At 36.2% G+C, this 12981-nt stretch overlaps 1 protein-coding gene across 1 annotated transcript in view; it reads right to left on the bottom strand.

The window, feature by feature from the left end:
• The window catches only part of EXOC2 (exocyst complex component 2), a 182056-nt gene that overhangs the window by 102479 nt on the left and 66596 nt on the right, over window positions 1–12981 (bottom strand). The window contains exons 10-11 of the mRNA XM_060189160.1: window positions 12104–12206; window positions 7632–7750 (exon numbers count right to left, since the gene is read on the bottom strand). Coding sequence (XP_060045143.1) covers window positions 7632–7750; window positions 12104–12206 — 222 coding nt within the window. The remainder of the gene's footprint in view (window positions 1–7631; window positions 7751–12103; window positions 12207–12981) is intronic.

Here is a 12981-nt window from a genome sequence, read left to right as displayed (position 1 = left end):
AATAGTTGAAAAAAAATTATTTTAAAAGCAAAAATACAGGTGTGAAATTAGAGGAAGCACTTAACTATCTACTGCTGACTTTGTCAGTAAGAATTATACACTAGGGCAGAGGTAGATAGCATAACGGTTATGCAATGAGATTTTGATGCCTGAGGCTCCGAAGTCCCAGATTCAATCCCCACACCACCATAAGGCAGAGCTGATCAGTGCTCTGATTTAAATGAGGAGGAGGAGGAAAGAAAACAAAACAAAACTATACATTAGTAATATGCTGGATATGTAAATAACTAAATTACTTATGCTTTGGTTAAAGTGCTATGCTCCTTTTTACAGTTAAATACAGATTTAAGAGGAGAAAACAAACTTAGAATATATAATTAATAGCTTTTATTATTAAAATGAGAGTACAGAATTAAAATTACTAATAATGACTATTTTTAAATTACCAGCTCATGCTAGCATTCAATATGTGCTTGACATTCATTACCAAAAATTGTTTTCTGTTAAGGAACATGGTTTGATATAAAGTGGCTCCCAGCTGCAAGAAATCTTCTTCCAGATGTACAGTAAGCCAAAACAGTAGAAAAAAGCCAGCTGCTCGGATAACAAACTGGAAAGGTCCTTTGACATAAGTCTTGTTGGTCTGTCTGATATAACAAAGATAGATCATTCACTGTAAGGTGAATAGGATCTAGTATTAAAAAGAAAGCTTAATCCAACTCTCCCCTATGATATTCAGCAGCTGCTATTTTTTATTATATGGAGTCTACAAAATGAATCACGACTCAAAAAGTAAATCAACTGTTTTAGGTTTTGATTACTGACTTCGAAACTATTTCCTTCATCACTAGTCTTCATTTTAACTTGGAAGCTATTTGGTCTTTTCCAATTCTATTAATGAACACATCTACAATTACGTAAAGAGCTGTAGCTCTCTCTACAGTCAGGTAATCAGTCAAAACTAATGGAAGCATAACTTATATTTACAAACAAAAATGGCGATTTCTTACTGAATCTGAAACTTTAAATCACTGCTAAACAATTAAAGTAGAAAGCAAATTTATTATGCTCTCAATCTCATAAATCATACACTGAATAAAACGCGGGTTTTTCTCTTTCTTTCCGGAAAAAAAAAAAAAAGAAAGAAAAAATGAAAGGGAGAAGAGAATCAGACCACCACTTCTGCTGAAAGAAGACTGTGTTATTGTAATAATCGAGGGATCCTTCTACTAAAAGGACTTCCTTCTATACTCTTATACCTTGTAAAGCTTAAGGCAAGTAAATAAAATCCCATAGGCATTTCGTCATTGCCAGTCAAGGTTTTAATTTTCCTATGGTCACAAAATGCAAAAGAATAAGTGCAGACAAAGCTGGGTTACATGGTCCCCATGAGACTGGCACAGTTACAGGCAGGGAAAGGTGGGAAGCAAAGCTAACATCTCAGATCTAAACTAGGAACAGTTGGCATCTTTCTTTTCATTCTTTTTGAACCCACTTCATATCACTATAATAAACATGTGTGAAAGAAAGGAAAAAAATTTGGCAGAAAAGTTTCCTAATGATAGTCTCATGATAACAACTTTTAAGTTAAGTTACACTTTTATTAACAGACTGAGCATATGAATAACTATACTTTTTGTTTTAACTGTCCTTTAACCATAGAAATATGTTTGGAGAGAAAAACTGGTCAGTGTACTGCCAGTCTTTTGATGGTGTTACAGTTTCCTCCAGGAGACAAGGAAGTCTAAGTATCCCTAGCTTACGGAAATACTACAATGCTAATTATAAAGCCTAGTAATTTTTAAAAAATACAATTTAAGTTATGCACATAAAGGTCAAGCTTTATTTTTAAATATCTAGAACAATGTAGTTTATATTGTACAGAGACAATGATATTATACATAGTATATAAAACATAATTTATGCTTATGTTTTATGAGCCTGAATTGAAAACAGTCTTTTTACAGTTTAAGGCCACTGGATAAACAAGTCATTTTTTCTTCCTTCAGTAAGTTATTAATCTATTAGTGTGTTGAATGCGTGGAAGACTTAAAAGGGTAGATATTATCAGTGCCTCTACTCTTGACATTTTTCTTCTAAGATCTACCCTGTAGTGGCATGAAATAATCCCTTCAGGTGTGACATGTCATTTATAAGTTCTCAAAATGAACCTGAACCACATAAATGTATTTTCTTCTGCCATGTAAACATTTGATAACTTTTAAAAATATATTTATTTGTGAAAGAGGGAGAGAGAACCAGAAGATTTATTTATTTTTGAAAGAGAGGTAGAGAGAGAGAGAACCAGAACATCACTCTAGCACATAAAATGTTGGGGATCTGGGAGTCAGACCAGTAGCGCAGTGGGTAAAGCATAGGTGGCACAAAGTGCAAGGACCAGCGTAAGGATCTCAGTTCGAGCCCCCGGCTCCCCACCTGCAGGGGAGTTGCTTCACAAGTGGTGAAACAGGTCTGCAGGTCTTTCTTCCCCTCCTCTCTCCATTTCTCTCTGTCCTATCCAACAACAACGACATCAAGAACAACAACAGTAATAAACTACAACAACAAAACAAGGGTGACAAAAGGGAATAAATAAATTTAAAAAAATGTTGGGGATCAAACTCAGGAACTCACACTTGAGAATTCCAACACTTTATCCACAGCACCACCTCCATGCCATATGAGTATTCCTAAGAATCCGTTGATAGCTATTAAGTTACTCCTCCATTCTAAGTGTTTCCTATTATAGTCCTATCCTTTTAGATAAGTTCTAATTATGAATCTGAAATATGGGCACAGTAACTCTACTACAAGTTAATACTTCCCCAGTTATCAGAAATAGTTAACATACAACTTAAGAGTCTAACGAATGTTCAGAATAAACACCTTTGAAGACCACCTTTAAAAAAAATCTGTTTGAGAATGTCAGTAGGGGTTAACCAGGGCTTTTCCTGGCAGGAAACCTGAAAAGTCTCTCTAATTTTGAACTTATTTGACAGGAATTTTAAGGGACGAATGACACTTTTCATACTATGGCTAAAGTTCCCCATGTACAATAAGGGATACAGGACTGCCTTGTGTATGGTGGAACCAAAATACAGTGGTTAAATAACTTATTTTAAAGAAAAGGGACCAACGTCTTCTAATAGAACTTAAGTTTATAAAATGAATTTTTTAAATATTAGTCATTCATTCTCACTCCCTTCCCCCCAGCCTTGTTTACTTGTGGAAAAACTAAAAGATCATATTTGGACTAAGAGAAAGACCACAGTAGAATATTTATAAAGATAAATGACAAATTGTGTGTAAATACAGTGATAATTTCCCATTCTATGTCCTAGTGTTTATAGTCTGAAATGCACTATCTACATTCAGTATCTGCTAATACTATAAAAGAGAAAAAAAAAAAAGCTGAAATCTAGATAAACCTCTTAAGCAGTATTTATAAGAACATCAACCTGATGGCTTACAAATATATAATAAATGTTCCATATACAAAAGGATTTTTCTTGGAAAAAAGTAAAGCATTTATATCAGACTACTGTCGCTGATAAAATAATAGAACATCTAACTTATCTGCTCGTTTTCTAGATTTAGAATACAACCAGCTTGCACTTTAAAAGCAGGTTCTTGAAAGTGCCTACTAAAACACAGTGTTTTTTTTTTTTTTTTTTTTGAGGATGTGCTAAATGAAATGTAGACATTATCACCACCGGTCTCACCATGTTTAGAAATCAGTCTGATGCAATCTGTGCTCCAACAGTAAAACACAGTGGTAGGGAAGAGTTTTTATCCTTGTCTGGCTCCGAAGGGCTACAGTATGGCTAGACAGGGAGAATATGAACCACCTACTAGCCCTGCCCCATGTCAGCATATGACAAGGTGGGTATTCATGGAGCAGCTCTCAGACACCCTCCTGCTATGAATAATAGACCTGAAGTCATCTGTAAAACTAAACATTTCCCCAGGTGTCTTCTAGAGCTAAACTGTCATAATAATTATGACAGAATAACCAACAGGATGTCCAAATGGCACTTAGGATACTGCTATATCTGCTATATTTCCTTGCATTTTAATTATCTATAATTAGGACACTCATAAATACCAGCTGATAATCCATCATGAAGCGCAGTTACAGATTACATAAAAGAAAAGTTGTGCTTACTCTCCTGTAAACTTATACTTAAAGCAAGTATTTTATGTAAACACACCCATGCAAACATATACATGTAGTATATATAAGTACATTACCTGTATAAACACAGATAACTGTGCATTAATGAGGTAACATGTGCCTAGTGAAATAAACATGTATTAACAATGAAAAACAGAAAACTAATTGTAAAATGGCCAAAAGAAGAATTACCAATTGCCAAAGGCTCATTCTTCCTTTCTGGGAAACACATGTTCTCTCTGCATTTCACATCATTTGCTTGTGCACTAAAGGTCAGCTAAAAAAGTTATGCTATCAGTATACTTAAGAAGATAATAAAGCTATTAAACCACTCTTCAACTTGAAAAGTTGATCATATTAATTATGGGTAATATTTAGATATTGGTAGTTCTATTTGGATTATTTAAGAATATTTATTTCTGTGTGTATTTATTTAATAGGGCAAAGACATGTTGAGACAGAGAGAGACACCTGCAGTACTGCTTCACAACTTGAGAAACTTCTCTCCTGAAGGGGGGGACTGGAGCTTGAACCTGGCAAGGTATGCACTTAACCAGGTATACCGACTGACCCCATTTTCATTAGTGTTTATTAAGAATTTTTACCTGTGAAATTTATATCCTGACATAATTATGGATGAAATAATGTGATATACTTTTAAAAATAATTCAGAATGAGGAGATAAAAGAAGCAAAAGATCATGTGCTAATAGCTATTGGAACTAGGGTATGGAAACAGGTTATCATATTAACCTTCCTGTCTTTAAATATATTCATAATTCTCCAAAATAACACAGTAAAAGCAGATTCTTATGTGAATTCAGATTAGCAAACCTATCTTCCAGCTAAAAGGTTCTTCTATATTATGATTATCTATGCTGTCTAGACCAGTAGTATATACCAACAAGAGGGAACAATTAAGCATGCGCTACTGAATGCTATAGTTTATAGCTATAATTTAATATTAAAAGGGAGGCAGAGGTTACATAGGCTCCTGTACTGAATATGGGCCCCAGATCAAATCGACGGGGTTTACCGTTAACAAGATTTAGATACTTTCCCCATATTTGGAAGCTACTCTCTTCCCTGATCCAGATTTCTAGTTCTTTTTCCAACTATGACACCATCTCCCCAGACAATACTTTGGGTCCACGTGCATGTTAGCTGTCAGACTCAGACAAAAACTAGTAAAGTCATAATCCCTTTGAAATATACCTTAAATAGACCTACTAGTTTTTTTCAAAACGGAGACCCCAAATCTTCATCTGCAATATTCTTGCCTTTTATGTTCATGATTAGTCAACAATGTGTTCTGCTTCATATCTTAACTCTATTTCAACCAGCAGGTTCCAGATGCTACCATGATGCCAATCAGACTTCCCTGGGCAGACAACGCCACCAATGTATCCTGGAGCCCCACCTTCCCAGACCCCTGCCTCAGTACAGAAAGAGAGAAACAGGCTGGGAGTATGGATTGGCATACCAATACCCATGTTTAGCGGGGAAGAAATAACAGAAGCCAAACCTTCCACCCTCTACACCCTATGATGACCCTGGGTCCATACTCCCAGAGGGAGAAAGAACAGGGAAGCTATTAAGGGAGGGGATTGGGTATGGAGTTCTGGTGATGGGAACTGTGTGGAAATGTACCCCTCTTATAGTCTTGTCCATTTTATAAATAAAAAAATTTTTAAGTAACCTACAAATACATGGCTACTGAATTTAAGAAATGTGTATTGTCATAAAATTCATTGAATAAGTTCAAAGAACCATAAATTGCTATAATTTAACTTTGTAATCAAAAAGACTAACTTTAGTTAACATTAGTCACTAACATATCAGTCCAGCTGCAAACCATTCTTTAAGTTATTTCATTTAAGGTCTAGTCTTAATTATTTCATAAGGGATATATGCTAAATGCTAGTGTTTTTCTGCAAAAAGCTATGTCAGAGTGAATAAAAACAAAGGGGAGAGCTTTAGATGCAATAAACTGTCATTTCTCTTCTAGAAATCCCTCTCTCACACACACAGTATTAAGATGCAAGGAAGGAATCTATCAGGAAAAAAAAAAGTGTCTCCATTTGTCTTTAAGAAAGAGCTAGAACTTTGTTCACTGACTATTGCTTATGTTATATTTCAGATATGAATAAAATATATAAAATTTATTTTTAATTTTTTCATTTATTTGTTGTATAGAAACAGCTAGAAATCAGGACGGGAGAGGGAGGAAAAGAGACAGAGAGATAGATACTTGCAGCCCCGCTTTACCACCTGCAAAGCTTTCCCCCTCCAGGTGGGGACTGGGGGTTCAAACCTGAGTCCTTGTGCATTGTACATGTGCACTCAGCCAGGTGGCCACCACCTGATCCCTCAAATATATGAAATTTCTTGGAAAGTCTACAATTTCATATATGCAAGTCTTAAAATCTATCACTGAGCTATTTGACAGAGAGGCTAAAAAACAGCATGTTGCCTTCTACCAGTTGCCTTCATAGCCTGCTTGCCCTGGGCATAATGACGTCTTGTGCAAGCCAAGTCCTTTTCCACTTTAGTTATCCCTATGTCCTGAGTGCCCAACAGTCCTGGCACAATGTGGATTTTCAGTTCATCCACTATTTGTGGAAGGATAAAATTTTATAGAGAAAAGTTGATGAATAGCTACATCAGTGCAACTGTGACTTCTTCCTTCAAATATATATCTGTGCTTCCTCAAAGATTGTTCCATTTCCGAGGCTGGAACTACCCACCAGGCTTCTACTGCTCATCCTTCTAGGTCTTATCTAATAAGGAAGCTTCTTCTGAGACACAATGCTAGCTGGCTATATTCTCTTCCATCAGAATAACATTATTTGTTTTATAGTCAGGTATCACCTGATACTTCAATGATGAACAGCTTAAATGATGGTGGTCCCAACAGGTTGTTACAGATGTGTACTAGGCGTTAGTATCTAGATTTGTGTATTTATAAGACATTTACCCAGCTACAAAAGCTCCCCAAAATACATTTCTCAGAACGCATCACCTGTCATTAAGTGATACACGGCAGTAGGTCACTTATAACAATTGTGTGTTTGCTTAGCTGCAGAAACCAGGTCTGTTTTATTCACCGCTGTCTACATGGGCCTGCTGCATAACAAGGATCAAGATGTGTTTGATGACACAATGTGTGAAGTAATACCATTCAATTATTGAGGACAAAGATAATTCCTACAACATCACGTTGCTTCCTATGAAAGTTTAACTATCCACTAAAGAAACCTTTGTCAGTCAGTACAGTCAGTCAACCATAAAAAAAAAAAGGTGGGGTAGGGTGTGGATACAGATGAAAAGAGTCCCTTCCCCCTGCCCTCATGCAGAATGCCAACTATAAGAATCAAGAGTGAAGACAGAAAGACAGGCACAGAATATACCAAAGGAAATCAGGGATGGCATACACAATGAAAGAGAACCGGCCTTGCCTTTCAGGTCTTGAACGTAGCCCTCTTTGCAGTTGTGCATGAGCTGAAGGATCCAGCGGTGTTGGGCTCCAATACATTGCCAAGCAGGGTCTCCTGACGCGTGGAGATCAGACAGGTACCTGAAAATGCAAGGCCAAGGCTCACCAAGCAGGTTTCCTCTGAACAAAAGGCACTAGTACATTTTAAAATCGTGACTCGCTATCTTCATTTTTTCATCCACAGAGTGCTTCTACTTAGTTCTCACCCATTACAGAAAACACAGATGGAAGTCAGCAGTAGATACCTTATGAGGATTGTTTTTAGTTTCAGGGTCTTAAAAATTCCTTTCTGATCTGAAACACTATCACTAGATGGCAGTATGACACAATTTTCGTAAGTATGGGGGTTAATGCTTCACAGTGCAGTTACTGGCATGCACACATCCCTACAATTTCATGATATACCAGGCCCCCAACGTTTTCTCCCTGCCTACCTCCCCAGAGTACTTAGTTTTGATGAAATACACTTAGGACAGCACTTTCTATATAACCTAAACAAGCAGATGAAATTTCAGGTTTGCTTTATTACAATAAGCGATTTGGCGCTAGTAAGCATTTATTTAGTTCTATGGTCTAACTAGTGACTGGGAAATATTTACCTTAAAATATATTATTTATAAGCATCTTTCTTAGTTTTAAAACATTTTTAAAAGACTTATTTACTTATGTCTGATAGTGACACAGAGAAGTTGGGAGGGGAAAGGAGAGAGAGAGAGAGACCCATAGCACTATTTCATCCTTGCAAGTGGGGACAGGGGGGTAGAACCCAGGTCCTTGAGCTTCATAATGAGAATTTACCATTTAACCCTTTAAATGTTGCTTATTCATTTTTAAACTATAATTTGTACATAAGATATAAAACATGATAATTAAAATAGATCTCACATGAAAAATCTGACAAATATTATTCAAAATTAAAAGTCCTTATCCCGGGAGTCAGGCTGTAAGCGCAGCGGGTTAAGCGCAGGTGGCACAAAGCACAAGGACCGGCATAAGGATCCCGGTTCGAACCCCGGCTCCCCACCTACAGGGGCGTCGCTTCACAGGCGGTGAAGCAGGTCTGCAGGTGTCTATCTTTCTCTCTCCCTCTCTGTCTTCCCCTCCTCTCTCCGTTTCTCTCTGTCCTATCCAACAACGATGACAACAACAATAATAACTACAACAATAAAACAACAAGGGCAACAAAAGGGAATAAATAAATAAAATAAAATTAAAAGTCCTTATCCCTCATGAAGTATTTAAATATCTCATGAATGTATTATCTTTAAGTATTCTTAAGCTCAACTGTCACTTTGAGAATTGAAAATATTTGTGCAATGATAAGTTTTAACTGACAGTTAACTTGACCTCTAGCCAAATCTTAATCTCTCAATCTCTCAAATCTTAATCAGCTCAACTGGAAACAAGTGACCAGAGGAGAAGCAAACCTATTTTGCAGTATGTCAGCAATATATGAAGTATTGAAAAGAGATCTAACATCACATTTAAGAGCTATCACTCTGACTAACCCAACATTCACAGGCTCATGGAGACAGATGGCTTTATAATGTGACAAACTGATACAGATGTGTTTTTGTTGGTGCTAAACCTTTATTTACCTCCACTTGGTGTTTATAGTACCTACCATCATCGAATCCAAAACCTAACCTAGTTGTGATGTCATTTTTTCCTACTTTTTTAATGACTAAAATCTCAGTTTTCAAAGGATAATAGAATTGTTTAAATCTTCTCAAAGTATCAAAAAATGAAATGATTAGAAAATAATGAAACTATTCAATCACTTTTCCCTTTCAAATGTCAAGCAAAAAAAAGTGGCCTCTCTTATGACTTTGCAAACTATAATCAAATTACTAATAACCAATTAAGCCATTTAAGAGAGCGTTTTTTAAAACACCCATCATGTTTTAAATGCCATCCAAATAGAACAAGCATGTAATTATCCATGTGGATGGTAATCCATGACAAAAAGAAATCACATTGGGGTGGGGGAGACAGCATAAAGGTTATGTAAAAGACTTTCATGCCTGAGGCTCTGAGTTTCCTGGTTCAATCCCCAGCAATACGATAAGCCAGAGTTGAGTTGTGCACTGGTAAAAACGAATTTCTTTAAAAAATCGTACTCAATAAACTTAAATATTATAAGCAGGCTTAGTAAAATAACTGTGAAAGTTAAATAAATACAAAAGGAGCTTGGAAGAATGTCAACAACAGGATGCTAACCAGGTGAGTATCCTGCAAAAGATCATTAACATTCATGGGATTCTGTTTCTAAGGAAAAAAAGGAGATGGAGTAATTGGATAACAGAGTGCAGTTTATTCCCATCTTTATATTTCTATAAAACAAAAACACCTCCCCCACTGCCTAGTGCAATGTTTCTTATGGCGGAAGCTAAGAGCAAAGCAAGGAAAGGCTGAAATGAGATACACAGTCTTCCTCCTTGCTGCGTACCTGACAAGAAATCCCATCTGAAATTCAGTTCCTAATGAAAAATGGGCTAAATATTAAGGTGCCTGTGTGTTAGTTGTGTGAACCAGAAATGAATACACACAGTGCCTCTAGCATAAAACCTGGGTCACTGCATGATTGGCAGCAATTAATCATCATAGTACTCTCAACCCTGCTAGTAAGCCCATCTCCCCCCCTCACCCCCACCCCACACTGACAACAAACAGGGCTTGGTTGCCACTGTGCTCCTACATCACTGAAATTACAGGTCTGAGTGTGGACCCTCTGTCCCATCCCCCAGCTGCAAACAACAGTAGCTTAAACAGTAAAATTTCTTTCATTTCAACAACAAATGCTAGAGAAGATATGGGGAAAAGGGACACTTTTGTACTACTGGTGGGAATGTAAATTGGTCCAATTGTGGAGTACAGTCTGGAGGTTTTTCAGAACCACAGAAATGGACATATCATATGACCCAGCAATCTCTCTTCTGGGAATTTGCCCAAAGAAAACAAAAACACCTATCAGAAGATATTTGTATACCTATGTTTATAGAAACACATTTATAATAGTGAAAATTTGGAAGCAGCCCAGAGGTCCAGAAAGATGAATAGATAAGAAGATTGTCCCCAGAGCCCTGCCCCAATAGGGAAAGAGAGAGAAAGGCTGGGAGTATGGATCGGCCTGTCAATGCTCATGTTCAGCGGGGAAGCAATTACAGAAGCCAGACCTTCCACCTTCTGCACCCCATAATGATCCTGGGTCCATACTCCCAAAGGGATAAAGAATAGAAAAGCTACCAGGGGAGGGGATGGGATATGGAGTTCTGGTGGTGGGAACTGTGTAGAGGAAAACTTGAGGTCCTATTACAGCATTGTGAACCATTAACCCTCCTCCCTTAATATATATATACTTTTCTGTCTTTTTTTCCCATTTTATTTATTTTTTTTAAAAGCACGCTGCTCAGTTCTGGTTTACCATGATGCTGTGGATTGAACCTGGGATTTCAGAGATCCAGGCATGAAAGCCTTTTTCTATAATCACTATGCTATCTCCCCAGTCCCAAATTCCCCTTCTCTATGAAAGTGATTTTTTAGTCACACAGTGACCAAGTCAAATATATGAAATTATCAATTACAAAATTACTGAATATCTAATAAGTTCCAGATGAAATGTAGCTTATTCCAAGAACAGGGGTCACACTCAAAATATGCCAACAGACAATAAAATCAGCATTTCCCAGTCACAGGTATAAGGCACTCATTTGTATGTTTTGTCTCCAAATCCTGAAATAAATACTACCCACATATATAATTTGTGATTACTTATGTGCCAGATATGATGTTAACTCCTTAAATGTACTGTTGATCAGTTTTTCAACTACCCTGAAATGTAATTGTGTTATCATGTTGTTTCACAGATTAAAAAAAAAAAAAAAAAAAAGAAAGGAAAAGGAAATCTTAGATGCATTATGCCCTGTGAATAATTAGTTCCCATTCAGTCCTTCTGAGGCCTTGTCACACCTCCATTGCTTTTCATATTAGGGTGGACTGGACTCCTTTTACCAGTATTCCCACTTTATTTTTAAGACAAAAATCTTTCAGAAATTTCTCTACCCCTGCAGTATGAATAATGCCCTACTCAGTTTGTGACATTACTATGTTGTAATCTATGGTGGTTCGGCACCCCCACAAACCAACAGGTCAAGCAAGAAAGCCTCAATGGGCAGGAGAAAGAAATGACTAAGTGATGGGGCTGTGTTTCCTTTTCTCTAAAATGGGCAGGATTTGGTTGCACTTAAAATGTCTTATTATACAACTCAAATGTCTTATTATACAACAGAATTATGGTATCTTACCTAAATGCTCCTAAATATCTTCTGTTTTTCTTTTCACCACTTTTTATCATTTTATTAATCCCTCATGTCATATTTAAGAGTTATATATCAAGTAACATTTTAAAAAAGTACTATATGTCAAAATTCTAACCTTATATAACGTTTCTGGTCATGTAAGGTTGATGGTGTCTCAAGCAATTTATCCAGAAGTAATTTTCTTAAAGATTCAATGCGTGTTTCTACTTCAGCGTAGTCTATTAAAAGACGGAGAGAATACACAAGATTAACTGCAAGGAAACTTAAAATCAAAATTATGGAAAGCAGAATAGTGACTGTCTTGAGTGGATACTAAAAGCTGACTGAGAGGGAGTATATGAGAATTTTCTGGAATGATAAAAACTATCTTGGGATGTATTATACAGTACAAGCATCTGTTAAATACACCGACCTATTACATCTAAGTTCTGCTTATTACCATAATGGGAAAAAATAAAATTAAGTTTTATGAGTTATTAAGGATTTCATTTATAAATTTAATAAAGCCCTGTGACATTTCTCCTAGTTGTTACAGAATTAACCTAGGGTATGTAAAGATTTTCTTAATTTCTATAACTCCAGCATTAGAGATAATTCCAAAAGCTGTTTAATTTTTTATAAATCTAGAATTTATTAATATATTGGGGTCTTTTTAAAGGATAAAGATTAAAATGTTGGCTTTCATCTCTACACATATAAGTGATTCTTTCCAGTAAAATATATTTTTTAGAAGTATCTGGCTAATACATTGGGAAGAATGTGCAAGACTGATGTGTCTGTCCTACTACCATGATGGCTCATTTTCACATTTTTATAAAAAAAAAAAAAAAAGGAAGAATGAAAAGAGAGAGAGAATGAGAGAAGGAGAAAAAACAAACACAACACTATTCTTGGAATAAGTGTTTTATATTTCTAAAATAGCCCTACATAAATAATAATTTAAAAAAAAGTAAGCCACATATAACCTTCTTTACAGAATATATGCCACATTCT

Source organism: Erinaceus europaeus, chromosome 4, assembly GCF_950295315.1.
Source record: "Erinaceus europaeus chromosome 4, mEriEur2.1, whole genome shotgun sequence".
In the NCBI taxonomy this organism is placed as follows: domain Eukaryota; kingdom Metazoa; phylum Chordata; class Mammalia; order Eulipotyphla; family Erinaceidae; genus Erinaceus; species Erinaceus europaeus.
This window is presented reverse-complemented; position numbering and strand designations above follow the sequence as displayed.